The 16,428-nt window shown below is 36.3% G+C and overlaps 3 protein-coding genes across 9 annotated transcripts in view; all 3 read left to right on the top strand.

Annotated features, from left to right (window-relative positions):
- LOC125848485 (LEAF RUST 10 DISEASE-RESISTANCE LOCUS RECEPTOR-LIKE PROTEIN KINASE-like 2.1) overlaps window positions 1-16,362 on the top strand; it is a 44,409-nt gene extending 28,047 nt beyond the window's left edge. Inside the window, exons 2-4 of one of the 3 annotated variants that reach the window (XM_049528356.1) lie at window positions 13,213-14,016; window positions 14,964-14,993; window positions 15,071-16,362. In XM_049528356.1, the coding sequence (XP_049384313.1) occupies window positions 13,242-14,016; window positions 14,964-14,993; window positions 15,071-16,227 (1,962 nt within the window). In that variant the 5' untranslated portion in view covers window positions 13,213-13,241 and the 3' untranslated portion in view covers window positions 16,228-16,362. Of the gene's footprint in view, window positions 1-13,135; window positions 14,017-14,963; window positions 14,994-15,070 lie in introns of those variants that run through there. The other 2 variants (XM_049528357.1, XM_049528355.1) reach the window with 2 other exon arrangements.
- LOC125848486 (putative pentatricopeptide repeat-containing protein At4g17915) lies at window positions 13-3,686 on the top strand. 5 transcript variants are annotated; one of them, XM_049528362.1, is made up of 3 exons: window positions 13-196; window positions 352-2,129; window positions 2,209-3,686. In XM_049528362.1, exon 2 carries the CDS (start codon window positions 387-389, stop codon window positions 1,767-1,769), a length of 1,383 nt encoding a protein of 460 aa, XP_049384319.1. In that variant the 5' UTR covers window positions 13-196; window positions 352-386; the 3' UTR covers window positions 1,770-2,129; window positions 2,209-3,686. The 5 variants fall into 5 exon arrangements, with proteins under 5 accessions (XP_049384319.1, XP_049384316.1, XP_049384318.1 ...); XM_049528359.1 differs by lacking the exon at window positions 13-196 and having other exon boundaries at window positions 218-2,129; window positions 2,209-2,263; window positions 2,385-3,686; XM_049528361.1 differs by lacking the exon at window positions 13-196 and having other exon boundaries at window positions 218-2,129; window positions 2,209-2,510; window positions 2,812-3,686.
- On the top strand, window positions 5,701-11,638 carry LOC125848489 (uncharacterized). Its single transcript, XM_049528364.1, has 5 exons — window positions 5,701-6,211; window positions 7,333-7,369; window positions 10,165-10,401; window positions 10,489-10,536; window positions 10,829-11,638. The coding sequence occupies exons 1-5, from the start codon at window positions 5,916-5,918 to the stop codon at window positions 11,228-11,230; spliced, it is 1,020 nt and encodes a 339-aa protein (XP_049384321.1). The 5' UTR covers window positions 5,701-5,915; the 3' UTR covers window positions 11,231-11,638.
- Window positions 16,363-16,428: the final 66 nt, after the last annotated feature.

Raw genomic sequence — 16,428 nt, 5'->3', positions numbered from 1 at the left:
TTAGTATACTTTATGGGCTTTCTTCGTAAAACTTGATCGAAAGTCTTTTGAAATTCCCCGGTGGTCTTTCTACCGGCGGTAAGTGTTGGCTTAGCGAAAGTCCAGACACTGGCAAAGAGAGGTTTTTGAAATCTTCTTTCTCATTCTCTTGCTAGATAGCCGGTCAAAGGCTATTGATTTCTTTCGTTATTTTAAGGTATTTACTCTTTCAGTTATGCATTGTTCTTGTGTGCAAACCGGTGATTCTGTATTTTTTATATGTTCATGTGCATTGATCATTTCCATTCAAACAGAGATTTCATAAGCATTTGATATCTGAGAAGTATTTTTCTGTCACTTTTGTTCGAAAAGTTGTTCAGATTTCAGGTGTAAACTGTTTTGAGTAGATGCGGAGAATCAAGGATAAATTATCAACAAAGTTAATGAATGTTTGTGTGGCATCTCTTTGTAAAGCCAAACAATTAGAGAAAGCTGAAATTGTTATAGTTGATGGCATAAGAATTGGATTACAACCAGATGTTGTCACTTACAACACATTGATTGCTGCATATTGCCGCGTTGTTGGCATAGATGCTGGTTATTCCATCCTTCATAGGATGAAGGACGCTGGAATTAACCCTGATGTTATTACCTATAACGCTTTGATTGCCGGAGCTACTAGATATTCTCTGTTATCTAAATGTCTCGACCTGTTTGATGAAATGCTTGAGATGAGAATTCTTCCTGATATTTGGAGTTACAACACATTAATGAATTGTTTCTTTAAATTCGGGAAGCCAGACGAAGCTTACAGGGTTTTTCAAGATATTCTTTTGAAAGATATATCTGTTCATTCAGCAACTTTCAATATTTTAATTAATGGGCTGTGTATGAATGGATATACGGAGAATGCCCTAATGTTATTTAGGAGTTTGAAGTGTCATGGATTTATTCCTCAGTTAGTAACTTACAACATTCTTATTCATGGGTTGTGCAAGTCAGGACGAGGAAACGTTGCAAGAGAGTTCCTCAACGAATTGGTAGAATCAGGTCATATCCCGAATGCCATCACTTATACTACAGTAATGAAATGTTGCTTCAGATATAGACAATTTGAAGAAGGCCTTAAAATCTTTGCACAGATGAGAAACAAAGGATATACGTATGATGCCTTTGCTTACTGTACAGTTGCAAGTATGTTACTTAAAACTGGGAGGATAACTGAGGCTAATGAGTACCTGGGATATATTATTACAAGTGGCTTTACCCTTGATATTGTGTCTTTTAATACCATTTTTAATCTATATTGTAAGGAAGGTCAGCTGGATAATGCTTATACGTTGTTATATGAGGCAGAAAACGGAGGCTTGGAATCTGACAAGTACACCCATGCTATCTTGATTGATGGCTTGTGCAGGACTGGTAATTTCCAAGAGGCCCAGCAACAATTGAACCGTATGAGTGTGACAGGTTTTGATTCTAACTTGGTTGCGTGGAATTCTTTTATCAATGGGTTGTGTAAAACTGGTCAATTGGATTATGCTACGCATATATTTGAGTCAATGGATACGAAAGATTCCGTTTCTTACTCTACCATGGTCCGTGGTCTTTGCCAAGCTAGGAGGTTTCGTGCAGCATCTAAGTTACTACTATCGTGTATTAGAGGTGGCATGAATATTCTTAAATCAGATAAACGAATTGTTATTGATGGTCTTCGTAGTTGTGGACTTACGCATGAAGCAAGGAAGGTCCAGTCTAAAATTCAAATGGCTAAGCTTCTGCATTATTGATAAAGAATGGTGCTCAACTTTGCCACTGAAGTTTTAACCTTATTTATTGGCCAAGATTTCTACATTATAACAATTTTGTGGAAGTTGAAATTTAAGGGATAATGCAACTGAGAATACAACCTATGTTAACCAGTTATAAATGGGTAGAAGTATTCACTCCTCTTGTAAAGGCAAACACAATGACATACTGTTAGTTTTGAGCAGACAAATGATAGCTTTTGGAGGTTCTCTTCCAGATGCGGATGGATCAAGCATAAAATTTATTTGCTCAGCTTACAAGGCACAGTTGCTCTATCTCCCCGGGAAGAACTTCCAACTGGAGCTGCACAATCTAGTATGAGTTCATATAGGCATACCGAGGTCAGTGCTAACCTCTGACTGTCTTTCACAATATGCTAGCTTATGCATTAAAGTTGATCTGTGGATTTTACTGTTCTAGCCATCAGACAATATTCTTCAGCGTGCTTGCTGTAGAAGAAATGCTAACAATTCAGGTTTGTCCCAACTGTTAGTTACTATTACATCCTTTGTTTTTTTTTATCAGATGTCCCCGAAGGGACCTTCCTTTGTTTCATGTCTACATTTGCAAAAACTTAAAAGACTTTTCTTTCTTAGCATTTGGTTCATCAGATTGGCCACTCAGGAGAACTTGGTCACTTTGGACACTCAATGAACTTAGTTGATCTAAAGCAGTCTTAATGGAGCATTACTTGTTAATTTCTAGAAATCACTGAATTAGAGGTATCACTTAGTCTTCCTCTATAAGCCAGCTATTTGATGTCAATTTTCATTTAGATGAATCGGAATTTTGAATTTTCCAGTGTTCCATTTGTTGATCTTTCATTTCCAATTTGAAGTAGGGTTGAGGCTGGTTGATCTACAATGATGATTTGGTTCGATACACTTTTCTGAAGAGTGTTAATTGGGTCTCTGGCCCTGGATTACGTGCAAATTTAGTCAGTCATCCAGCTGAACTTCTTATATGACGGGAATTTTTTGAGGTCTTTATGTAACTTACTTCATGGTCTTTGCTTATTTTCAGTTCACTCATATTGACAAAGAGGAGGTATGCATATTGTGGATTATGAGACAACAATTTGCCCATTATATCTAGTTTGATGCATAGAGGGAGTCATTTACGGTTAGAATTGAGCTTGGTGATACCTTCGTTTTCCTTCTGTTCTTTGCTAAGTTAAGCATGGCTAGTCACTCCACATTTCAGATATCATTTCTTCACTGCAAACAGGCGTTGCTGTTGGAACTTATATTCTGAAGTCATCCTTTTGGTTCATGCAGAACTGGTGTTCTGTTTTGTCACTGGGGACTTTGAGATGCCCCTGAGTGGATAAAGAATCCGCTCATGTTTAGTCCAAATATGTCTCCCGTTTTTCTCGAGAGGGTATGTCCTGGTAACCCGAAGCTTAGACACTGATGATGAACCCTTTTAGTATGTTTCCAGCTTATTTCTTGCATATGACATATTTTCTCCTAAATTGGATCTTGGAAAATCTGCTTTAGAAATCTGAAAGGGTGACAGGTTCAAGTCCCAATACTAGTGTGTACCGGTGAGAGATGAATGTAATAGTCGAGATCTGCATAAGTTGATGAGAATACTACCTGGTTGGATGTTGTTAAAAGTTGAAAAGATTAATGAGTGGTGAATTGCAAAAGAAACGGATTGATCAATGAAGAGTGACATCAGGCGGAGAAAATGGCAAGGAAAAAAAAGGTAGAAAGGGTCCATGGCGGAGGTATTTTGGCAGAATGCGGAAACAAGAGTCATGTAAAATAGTAATTGTTCATCGTGACATGTCGACGTGCCACTGCTATGGCTTTAGGTATGGAAGGCGACTGATTGCTCTGCGCATTATTATTGTGCTGTGCAAATATATACAATGGGGTGATTGTGGTGGTCCATTACTTCCTCAATTATCTTCCCCTTTTCATTTCTTTTCTCTCTTCATATATCTCTTTCTATATTCTCTTGTATCTACACCAAATGTCTATAGTCTATACAAACAACCAAAAAACATGTCTTCTCCTCGATGTCCATACTCTCCTATCTAGAGTTCATGTCTCTCTAATTCTTCCTCTGTCTACCTCGACCCCTCCTCAATATATATAAGATATGTGTTTTTCATGTATATATTTACCCTTTCACCAGGGTTAAGTGATATTGACTTTTATGTTAATTTGTAATTGCTATGATTGGTCTGATGCACCCAGTATTTTCCATGTTTTTATAAACCCTCCTAAATTATTTTGAACTGAACATCAAAATTAAGACACATTCATAATTCTCATGTGGGTATTACTTTAAGCCCTACAAAATTTATATAATAGTAGTATCTTGTCAGATATTCTTGATGATTTATATTCTTTACAGAATAAAGAAATGGTTATAATTCCATTATGCATCACTCTCTTCATCACGTTCATTAATCATTATTCAATACAACTCTAAAAAAATACTTTTAGTTAAATATTGTAGCTGGTGATGGCTAAATATAAGTTGCGCTTTATAGCATTTCTTTGCGTAGAAGATTGACATTTCTCTTTTAACTTTTTGTATTGAAACGTGTTTCGCAGTTTCAATCATATGGGACACTATTTCTTTACGTAATAAAAGGAAGTATAGCTTAGGTTTCTTTTCCTTTAGATTTTCGTCTTATTGTATCATAAGGAAAAAACTTCACCACCTCTTCCACTGGAGTGAATTATGTGTGATTCACGTAAATTTAATAACTTTTGCATATGAATTCACATTAAAAAAAAGATTTCAAATTATTATAAATATATTTAACTATAAACTTGATTATTTCAATATATTAAACTTATAGCTATAAAATCTCATTAATTTTAAATTTTATATTTTCCTATAAGTTGAAGTAGACATTACGATTATGAAAAAAAAAAGGAAAAGGGAAATCTGAAAATGGTACAGATGGGATTATGTTTGACGTGTTCCATTAACTCTGTCTCTCTCTCTCTTCTCTCATTCAATTGGTTTGACCTAAAAGGACAATCTTTGATAATTGATGCTCTCCAATTAATAATGTTTTCCATAGATACGTTATAGACGTTTATCATTCCTTGGTCTGGCAAGTACACAATTTTTAAAAACAAGAAAGAGGAAAAGACTTTGTCCCATTAACCTTTTCTCTTTGGTTCCATCTTCCAACTTGCTGCACCAATTTCATAATCCATCTGTTTTACGTGACATTTTTTTTTAAAATTTGTCTAAAGAAAAAATATCTGATAAATTAAAACGGAAGAATTAATATTAATCGGTCAAGAATAATTACCTTCACTTCAATAGATATTCTCCTTGAATTTTAGCATTTTAAATAGATATAAAAAGAAAAACCTTTCTCCTAAGAATTATCAACTTTTCTATTTCTTCCTCGAACATGTCTATGATATGCACAAAACGTGAGGAATATATAGTATTTGGGAGACGATGATATTCTTGTTTTCATGGTTGGTTGGTTGGTACTTGGTAGACCATTTTTTAATAATATTTTATGCTTTCTTGAACTAACATTTTCTTTTCTTCTAGATATATTTGTAACCAAAATTAAGTATGTTAAATTAAAGTCCATTAAGGTGCATTTCTACAATGGTTAAATAGTCAAAAAGCTCCATTACCTTCTTCCGTGGTTTGGTAATTAAAGTTATCTTAACATCGTGGTTAGAAAATTCTAATCTAAAGTTAATAATTAAACAATTATTATAAATATTGTTGATATTTTTGTTTGAATTAATTCATTTAAGCTTTTCTTAATTGAATTCATCACTTTTATTTGTCGAATTTCGCTTTATAGAAATCAATTTGACTAATCTTTTTATTAAAATTCATATAACTTAATTTTCGAATAAACAAACTTGACAAGTAAAATTGAACAAATTCTTACAGGTTACAATCATACTTATGAGTCATAAAGTGTTGCATAAAATCCGAAAACTCCAACGTTATACAATATATCCCCTCTTCCTCCAACAACCTTTTCTTAGTCATAGCATATTCCTTTTTTGTTCAAACCGCTACGCGCCTCCCTTGACCTCCACGCGCCGCCCTGAAGAAGAAGATAGGGGAAAAGGGGGCTGCTTTATGATTGGTGCAGTAGCATTAAGTTACTGTAGATAATGGGAGGAGTGACTTCTTCCATCGCTGCTAAGTTCGCCTTCTTCCCACCGACTCCGCCGTCGTATACGGTGGTCCCCGACGACGGCAAGTTTAGCATACCTGAGGTAGCTAGGAGAGATGGAGTAGACTTTTTGAAACTTCGTACTCGCCGTGGAAATGAAATCGTGGCCGTTCATGTGAAGCATCCAAAGGCATCTGCTACTATGCTGTATTCTCATGGTAATGCTGCTGATTTGGGTCAGATGTTTGAGCTCTTTGTTGAATTGAGCCTCCGTCTTCGTGTTAATCTCATGGGGTAATTTAATTAAGCTTCCCTTCTAATTAGCTCAATTTTATTTCCTAATTTCTCAATTTAGTTTCTGTTATCTCATTCTGAGCTAAAGCTTATCTTTTTCTTTTTTCTCTGAAACCTTATTTCTGTTTTAAGTTTTTATTTTGTTCTTATTTTCTTGAATCTAGCAATATCAAAGACAGCTTATGCAGTTATTGAGAAGTTGTAACTTCCATATTTGGATCACTTTTCCTTGAATAAGAGAAATGGTTGGAACTTGGAAGTAAAATACTTAACATTTTTTGGGCCAAGATATTTAGTTGAGTAGAAATAATACATCTTTAGTAGAACATATTCCAAATTGAGAATTTTGTTGAGATTTAACAAAATTCGAGAAAGTTTGAAGAAGTTGTTTGTTTTAATTTATCGGGCATGACACAGTCAAATGTGTTTCCGAAACATGACTTCCTTTATGCTGTATATTTTGATTCTCCCTGTAAGATGATAATGACATGATGTTTTTACTTCGTGTCGTGACTTTCCTAGCTTTATGTTGTGACCGTCGTAGCTTTAAGAATTCTTTTTGAGATTTTATGAAATTGGAGAAAATTTGAGGTTGTTTGTTTTAAACTGTAGTGCGTGACACACTGTCAAACTAATTTTCTGAAATGCAACTAACATTAGGCTATTTATATTGACTCTCCTATAACGTGCGGATGGCATGAAATTGTTATTTTTGTGCTGTATTTCCCTAACATTGGTGCTATGGTTGATACATGATTACTAGTGGATAATAATTTGATAATCAAGTAGATGTTAGAAGCAAGCCAAGCTTGAGGTCCAGGAGTCCAATTCAAGCAAGCAGCTTGTTTCGCTTTACTATTTTACTCTATACTAGATTTTAGTAACTCGTGATCATTTCCTATCTTCTGTGCAATTTGACCTATTGCGAGTTGCATCTGGAAGACCCCCGATTAAGTAAATATTATGGTTGAACCCCCTGGTCTCTCTGTCTCTCTCTAGTTCTGTAAATAGAGCATTCATTTGCTTCAATTCTAGAACTTTTTTAATGTCAAACTAAACAGTAGGATTGCTGTTTGATTTCTCAGACCCTCCTGACGTTGCTCATATGGTTTCTTGTTTAGGTATGATTACTCTGGATATGGACAATCAAGTGGAAAGGTTAGATACCTGCTTCCTTGGTCATATGTACTTGGCAGCTTTCTGTTCCCCATGTTCATAAAGAAAACAGGGACAAAGAGAAAAACCTTACTGCCTTCACCTGTTTCTGTTTGTTACTTGTATAATAACATTATTTGTAGGAAGAAAATTGACATCTGTTTTGAAAACTGGCTTTATCAACCAGCTCTAACTTGCAACGATACTTGTTAATGGAGGAATGTGATGGTAGAACTTTAATTTTTACCTTTTTGGACTTCATTAAAATTTCAGAAGATTAAAAGTAAATGCTGCTAAGATATGGTAGAAGCCAGGTGTCAACCTCATGTCCTCATCCCTGAGCTATATAATTGTTATATTTGGTTTTTTTTGAGAATATAATTGTTATATTTGTTTTCATTTATATGTGGGCATATCATATTTACGAAATTCTTATGCAACCTTTATGTAAAGATTGACGAATTTCTTTCTTAAAATCTTCGTTTGCTCACTTTCAGTAGATTTCTTATTTATTGAAAGAAAAAAAAAACATTTTCTCTAGATTTCTTACATGGAAGTTTAGTTATAAAGACCATGGATGATGTCAATGTTATATCACCTCTCCTTCAGGCCTCGTATTAATCATTTAACGCCACTTGTCACCCATGTTACTACATGGTCTTAAACTCTTAACTCCTAAGATTCTCTGAAGCAAAATTAGATGTCAGAGAACAGATATCTTATCCTCTGTAGTCGCTCCAGTAATTTGTCACTCTGAATTTGGACAATGATAGATAATGCCAAGGGAAATCAGTCTCTAACCGATGCTAATAATGCAAAAGAATCATTTCCAAACCATAAGTTTGGAGGTTACTTGTACTCTATTATTACAGATGGTTTTTCATCTATTTTACAACATCAAAAAGTCAATCAAATATGGATATCACTTGGGCCATTTTGTGATGCGCGAATAAACATAAAGATAATGGTATTCTTTTTTACTCACTTGCAAATATACAAGGACTAGGCAGCTAATACTAAACCAATACGTGAAGTAGTCGTCGTCTGACCAATTGGCTCAGACACGAGACTGCCCCAACCTGCCATTTTGTCTATCCCTAAATGGAATGGCTCTCTTAGTTACGTTGCCCCCCAACCTGTGTGTCCACGTCCGCCTTTATCCTCTGTACCTTCTTTTTGTTTTTGCGTTTGGGGGAGGAATATGTCCTATAATTTGAAAGCATTATTTGCAAGAACACACTAACATTGATTATTTTAAGGTAGCATTGATTACTCGGCAGATATTATAGAACACATCAAAGCTCTTTCAGTACCACCACATATGTTACCTAACCTTTAGCTTAGTTTCTCCTTTCTCATTAGAACCACAACTTGAAGCACTAGCTAACCAAACTAGTTCACGTAGTTGGGTCTGTGAAATTATCTGAACCCTGCAATGCACTTTTTGGACTTAACTGCTAATTTTTGTTGTCTTATAATGGTAAGTTTTTTTGTTCCTAGGAAGGAATGCCCAAGGTGTAGTATTGGCAATGGGCTTGTGTTTAGTCATAAACTCCCTATAACCCTAACCAGTAACCTGTCTAAGAACAGGAGCTGTTTGTCAATGAACTCTTAAAAGCTTTAACGTTCATTTTAAAATTCTCAAGGAGGAGCTTGCTTGCCCTGTTTGTACAATGACCAATGACCAATGATGGATCATCCACTTCTTCATTTAGTGAACTCCCACGACAAACCGTGACTGGAATTTTATTTAAGTCTAATTCCCTTCATGAAATCCATATATGAAAGAAATATTGTTCTTTTTTTTCTGCTTCTGCCTCTATCACGTTTTGTATGTGATATGTTGCAACACGCATCACATATCTTGATTTTCTTACCAGATTTGGGGAGACCTTTCAGTATGCATTTTGTTGTCCCTCAAGCATCTTTTTAAGGGAATATTAATATTGCTTACCATCTATACCATACGATAAGGTGAAAAACATATGCCTTATTGAAGTTCTGATGATGCTGGAAGAGCTAGAACATTAACATTTCACCAATTTGGGTTGGCTTTCTTAGAATTTTTTTTTAAAAAGGAAAAGTTTAAATCTGTAATTGGATCGGGGGTTTTGTACATTCTTAAATCTTATTCATGGCTTCCAAACCTGAATAATTCTTTGTTTATTACCCCAATTCTTTAGTTTCTAGATGCTGGTAATCATGCTATGTTATTTGGGCATGTGGAACTCAGTGTTATTTAAAGCAAAAAGCACAAAAAAACTCTCAAAGTGCAAATAAAGCGTGAGATAATGAAAAAGGTCGCGAAGTGAGAAAAAAATTCAAATATATATGATTAGTTCAAGACTAATAATTATAAGCATGAAAGGCAGATATATGAACAAAAAAATTAAAGACAATTCACGTAAAGTAAAGTATCGATTGTTAAGTGTCGCCTCTTCACAAGAGGCTTATTGACCAGGAAGAGTATGTCTTAGAACCTTGATGAAGATACTGAAGTGCATATTAAGCGAGGCAAAGCGCCTCAACACGTTTTGTGCCTCGCTTGGTGAAACTTTAATTAGAATGTTGCTTTGGGCATTAAAACATGTTTTTCTTTCTTTATATAGTTTTCTGCTTAGTGTTGTTAACAAATTTGTGTGAGACCTGGCACAGGTATATAAGAAAGTTTCAGTTCGTAATCTTGCATTTTTCATTCATTGCTTGTTCTAGGAAATCATTTGAGTTTCATATGGGTCTATTCCCTTGTTGCTGTTTGCTGTTTAAATTATAATGAAATCATCCTTTCTCTGAAGCAGCCATCTGAATGTAATACGTATGCGGACATTGATGCAGTATATAAATGCCTAAAGGAGCAATATGGGGTCAAAGATGAACAGCTAATACTCTATGGTCAATCTGTTGGCAGTGGCCCAACTGTTGATCTTGCATCACGAGTACCCAATTTACGAGGTGTTGTTTTACATAGTCCAATATTGTCTGGTGTAAGAGTTTTGTACCCTGTCAAGCGGACATATTGGTTTGACATATACAAGGTAAAACACTCTCAGTGGTTATCAGTACGTAATTCTTTTTCCATCTCCACTTAAAAAATCTGATTTCATTTCTCCAATTTATTTCAGAACATTGACAAGATTAGTGCAGTGAATTGTCCGGTTCTGGTCATTCATGTAAGTTTCCCTTCTTTTCCAATGTTTAATCCTTCTATTCCATAATTTCAAATCTCTTTCAAATTCAATCTATTTACAAATACCTCGCAGTGGAGATGGGTCCGGGAAAGATGGTGGGGCAACTGTTCTGTTACTGGTTAATATAATAACTGTAGACCCTTTACGTGTTTGTACCTCCCAACGATCCTAATTCTTTACCCGTTAATAAATTACTTTAGACCCTTTTTGCCTTGTACCTTCCAAAGGTTCTGTTTTTGAACATTTTACTCAAAGGATTTTAACACATGTATAGGGAACAGCAGATGAAGTTGTTGACTACTCCCACGGGAAACAGCTGTGGGAGCTATGTAAAGAAAAATATGAACCTTTATGGTTAAATGGAGGTGGACACTGCAATCTTGAACTTTACCCAGAGTATATCAAACATCTAAAGAAATTTGTTCTTGGTCTTGGCAAACCGAAGCCTGCTGCTAATGGCCCCCAGAAAGCATCAACAGAGTCTGAAAATCAGAGTAAACCTGCCGAAAGTGGTGCCACCGACACATTTGACCTGAAACCTGATCTTCCTGAAATTTCAAGGAACAGCTTGGATAGTCGACTTGAAAAGACTAAGAAGTCAAACAAACCTGAGAAGTCGCGGATGAGCACAGATCGTGTTGACAGGTTTAGGAGAAGAAAGGGCTTAGTGTGGTGATTCCTAAAATACAGAGGGAAACCACCTTTAATTAATCACCAGTAACCCGCCTAAGAAGTTAACATGTGCCTGTTTATGCAAACAAGGGATGAGCTCTAACTGCAGTTCCTGTGAGTGTAATTGTAGGTGTAAATGGTTGAGTTATCTGTGCCATCAAGATATAAAGTGGTGACGGAGAAATAAAGTAAGTAGTGCATCCCTTTTCCCCCTGTATAATCAAATGTAACATTTTGACATGAAAAGCTTGTAGTTTTATACTCATATGAGCTTCCATACTTGTATATTATGCAAGATGTGCAACTTTAGTGGCAGAAGCTCTTGGAGTATCATCACCTGTGTGTAACTGTTTGCTAAGGAAATTCGTTCCATATTTTCGTAACAAAATCTCTTTTTCAATTCTCTCAGTAATAGCTGTCTTTTTAGTTACTGTTGTTGGAGTAGTCCCAAGATTAGCAGTGCCTAATTTTTCTTTCTTTTCGTCTTTAGCTGTATGATATTGAGGTCGGAAATTGCTCAAGGTATTTAACTACCCCATTAGTGTCACATTTCCGTCATCTCTCAGGACTCTTCCATGTCATCAACTTAAGTAAAATACTGGTGAGCATTGCTCAAGGTATTTAACTTGTGTTCCTGTACCTCCTAAGAGTTGGTAATTGATTAAGTTACCAACTATAAGTATTTTAGCTCCCCGCTTTCCTGGTAGTTCTATTTTGCTTCCATTTCTTTTCGTGGAAGTTATCTGAAGTTTACTTATATAGTTGAAGCAGAATAAAGCGTGTGAAAGTAGTTGATTTTGTTCCACATATCATTATTGCCAATAGTCGAATGAATGACAATCATACAAGGAGAGAGGTGGAGATGGTGATGGTTCACCGCGTGTTGGAAACTTTTGGTACAAGTTACAGATAAATCAACCTACGCTTTTTTTTTCTTTTGGTGATCTTGATTTTTTGAATGAGTCATATTGACTAATAAGCTAGAGAGAAAATGACAATTTTGGACCTCTTTAGTTTTTGGTACTGCGTAATTTTAATGTCAAGAGTATATTTCTTTAGCAATCTTTTTTATGGTTTTGGTTGTTCGAATGCAACAGTTTTCACTTTATCTAATAAATCTTCACTCAGTCTTGGGGATTTGGTCCAGTGATAAAGAGTGTGTGATATATATATGTTAATCGCAAGAAATTTTAGTCCTATCATAGCCAAAAACGCATCGAGTTCACCAATTAATGCACTTGCGTTCTACCCAATGTACGTCAAAGTGGTTCATGTACACAAAAAGTGAATGAGAATTTTATTATCTAATTTTTCTCCTATTATTTGCAAGGCACTTTTTTCTTTTGAATTTTCTTTTCCGGTTATTTAAGTCGGGTCTCTCGGAAACACTCCCTTTGGATATGTTGTTGTAAAAGTAACGTTCAAATGGTTTTACTCCCAATTTAGAAAAGTAAACGAGTCAATGCTTGATTTTGATTGTTACAACTTGATATGAAAAATCGACAATATCTCTGTCAAGTCGGAATGCATAGCATAGCCTATTTTTCTTTCTTTGACGAGGTAAGAATTGGATAAGCAGTTTTAAAAGGCAAATTTAAAAAGAAAGATTGGACTGAATTTGCTCCAAAAAGATGCTCTCAGATCTCCACTCAACTGTCATTCTGTTTATCATTCTATGCTTTCTCCATATGCCCATATCCCTCTGTCAAGATGACGAGCGATACAGGAGTTGTGGTGAGCCGTTTCGCTGCCGTGGCATGGATATAGTTTACCCTTTTTGGGGAGGGAGGAAACTAGAGTATTGTGGTCATCCAAGTTTTGAGATCAAGTGCGAAAGTAACATCCCCAAAATTGCAATTGAATCAACAAGATACGAAGTGATAGATATCAACACCCCTAATCNCCCTTAAATCCTCATCTCCTTTCAGCTTAGCTCCTGAATAAAGCTCTTTTGCCACCACTACCAGTTAGCGCCTCTCTTTCTAGGTGGTGCTAGTTCCCTTAATCAAACAGAAATGCATCCTTATTTTTTGCTCTTCACTACCACAATATTTATCTTGATCTATATACCGGGGTCTTTCTGTCAAGATGACGAGCGATACAAGAGTTGTGGTGAGCCGTTTCAGTGCGGCAGCATGAATATAATTTACCCTTTTTGGGGAGGGAGAAAACCAGAGTATTGTGGTCATCCAAGTTTTGAGATCAAGTGCGAAAGTGGAATACCCAAAATTGCAATTGAATCAACAAGATACGAAGTGATAGATATCAACACCCCTAATCGAATTGTAACCCTGGCTCGAGATGATTTACTGAGTAATATTTGTTTGGCTAATCCCGAGAATGCCTCCTTTGATTTAAACACTTTCAGCTATGTTTCGAGTGACCTGAATATTACTCTGTATTTCGGCTGCACCGTCCGCCCTGGTTTGCAGTTACCACCTTCGTCTCCAAATAGGTTCAATTGCAATAGCAACATATTTGGTATATACACTCTGATCAACGTTCCGTTCGACCTTAGTCTGGTAACATGCCAGGAAGAAATAATAGCTAGGGTCAATCAAACGAGTGCTGTGGCATTAGCCAGTCCTACAGCTTCCGTGGAAGTTCTGAGAAGAGCCATTGCTGGCGGTTTTTCAGTTAATTGGATGGCAGGTATTGATTCTAAGTGCCAACAATGCGGCAGTTCAGGTGGAAGATGTGGATCCAATCCAGATTCTGGAGAATTTGCTTGCCATTGTGTAAATGGTACTCATCCAAACGACTGCAACGACGGACAAAGAGACTTACCCGGTAATCTTTCCTCTACTAATCCTCATAATTTACTACTACTAGAATCACTTGAAGACAAGTTGTAGGAGAAAGCATCTTGTCCCAATTTAGACTTTGAATAAAACAGCTATAATTCCTAGGANTACTCATTCAAACGACTGCAACGATGGACAAAGACACTTACTCGGTAATCTTTCCTCTACTAATCCTCATAATTTACTACTACTAGAATCACTTGAAGACAAGTTGTAGGAGAAAGCATCTTGTCCCAATTTAGACTTTGAATAAAACAGCTATAATTCCTAGGAATTTCTACATATTCAAACGTATACCTTATGTATCTTAATTTAGTTACTATCACTACTTTCCTTAGTTCAGGTATAAACCATACATGAATTCTCATATCAATTACTAGCATATGAACTACGAAAATTGGTAGATGATGAATCTAGCTTATATCCAACATCCCCTTTTAAACTATATTCATCACTTCAAGAGACATTATGGAAGAATTCGATCTTCAAGATCTTTTGAAGGTATCCAAAACTTGATCTTGCGGCTTTCTTGGAACTTTCTCTACCTAATTCATGTCGAGTGCATCTTTGATGAGAGCCACCTATTTCATCATTCTTTCTTGAGAAAAACTCTGCTTGAAAAGCATATACAACATAATTCTTGTTTTGGTTAGTCTTTCATCATGGACTTGCAAAAATCAAGTTCATTAATGGTCGTGATGTTCAAGTCCTTGAACTCTTCTGGATTGACTAGTCATTCAGCAATTCACCTTTTTTTTTCTAAATTCTCTCGATCTATAGCTTTTCCTTCATTTTTCCTTTTGTAGTTTCTGTGAAAGAGACATTTTGAAACTGTGACACGGTTCGCTTGAGTTGTTCATTCATGATAGTCCTTTGTAGTTGCGCTCAGATAAAATCCTGAAATGAATGATAAGTTATTGGCACATATTGCAGGTTCAGTAAGGATTCCGACAGCTGCAATAGGTAAAGCATCCCCGTGTTGCTGTATCATTCCCTCAATCTGCATTTGTATTTGATCTATTAACAATATCTATATGCAGTCGTCGCAGTTTGTATCGCAGGGCTGGCCATAATATCAGTTCCAATCATCTATTGCCTCAGAAGTCGAAAGTCATCCTGTAAGTCACTGATTTGCTGGAAGATTGAATCACAAGATCACAAAATTGAAGAATTTATGAGAAATTACGGATCTCATGCTCCAAAGATGTACAGCTATTCAGATCTAAAGAAAATAACAAGCTCATTCAGCCATAAAATAGGAAAGGGAGGATTTGGTCAGGTATACAAAGGAAAACTACCTGATGGTCGCGCAGTAGCTGTAAAGGTCCTGACAGAAACTAATAGTGACGGAGAAGAATATATAAATGAGGTAGCCAGTATAAGTAGAACTTCCCATGTTAACATAGTAGGGCTTTTGGGATTTTGTTACCAAAGGAATAGGAGAGCCTTAATCTATGAATATGTGTCCAATGGTTCACTGGACAAATTTCTTAACAGTGGATCTTCTAGCACAACTTGTTCCTTGGAATGGACAACATTGTACAGTATCGCAGTTGGGAGTGCTCGAGGTTTAGAATATTTACACCGAGGCTGTAACACAAGAATAGTGCACTTTGACATAAAACCTCACAACATTCTCTTGGACGAGGATTTCTGCCCCAAAATATCTGACTTTGGCCTCTCTAGATTGTGCGAGAGAAAGGAGAGCATTCTATCAATGTTAGGTGCCAGGGGAACTGCTGGATACATTGCTCCAGAAGTGTTCTCTAGAGCGTTTGGACACGTCTCTCACAAATCAGATGTCTACAGCTACGGCATGCTTGTTCTTGAGATGGTTGGAGTGAGAAACAATGTTAACATGAGCCAAACTAGTGAAGTATACTTTCCAAATTGGATCTATGAACATCTCGAGCTGGGTAAGGACCTAAGTCTACAAGGTATCATGAACGAAGAAGATGAAGAATTAGCAAGGAAGATGATTTTAGTGGGCTTGTGGTGCATTCAGATCAAGCCGTCAGATCGACCAGCAATAGAGAAGGCAGTTGAAATGCTGGAGGGAAGCCTTCACTCCCTACAAGTTCCACCAAAACCTGTCTTGTTTTCTCCAACAAGATCCATCCCAGAGTCATTTACATCAACATCCACAACGACCTCGGAAAGGAGGTTCATTTCTGGAGCTAATATCGCTTCCGAGTAAAAAACAATTGATGCAAATTTATAAGTATATTCAAACGAAAGTGTTGATTAATTTAGTGGGAATACTGTCCCGAGTTTGATCACCACTGACTAAGTTTCGGAGCCATTAGTGTGTTGATAAAATTATTGCCAATTGGTAACAAGCAGAGAGAGAACATAAATTTCTCATTTATGGTGGCCTCACCAAACATTCTAACTCATT

The sequence above is a fragment of the Solanum stenotomum genome, chromosome 12 (assembly GCF_019186545.1).
Source record: "Solanum stenotomum isolate F172 chromosome 12, ASM1918654v1, whole genome shotgun sequence".
Lineage (NCBI taxonomy): Eukaryota > Viridiplantae > Streptophyta > Magnoliopsida > Solanales > Solanaceae > Solanum > Solanum stenotomum.
Note: the sequence above shows the minus strand (reverse complement) of the source record. Positions and strands in the feature narration are given on the sequence as shown.

Excerpts from the sequence above, each read along its gene's own strand:
- LOC125848489 (XM_049528364.1), top strand. The coding sequence starts at position 5,916 with ATGGGAGGAGTGACTTCTTCCATCGCTGCTAAGTTCGCCTTCTTCCCA. Across the intron at positions 6,212-7,332 it reads CTTCGTGTTAATCTCATGGG|GTATGATTACTCTGGATATG; the intron begins GTAATTTAATTA and ends TTTCTTGTTTAG. Across the intron at positions 10,402-10,488 it reads ATTGGTTTGACATATACAAG|AACATTGACAAGATTAGTGC; the intron begins GTAAAACACTCT and ends AATTTATTTCAG.
- LOC125848486 (XM_049528362.1), top strand. The coding sequence starts at position 387 with ATGCGGAGAATCAAGGATAAATTATCAACAAAGTTAATGAATGTTTGT.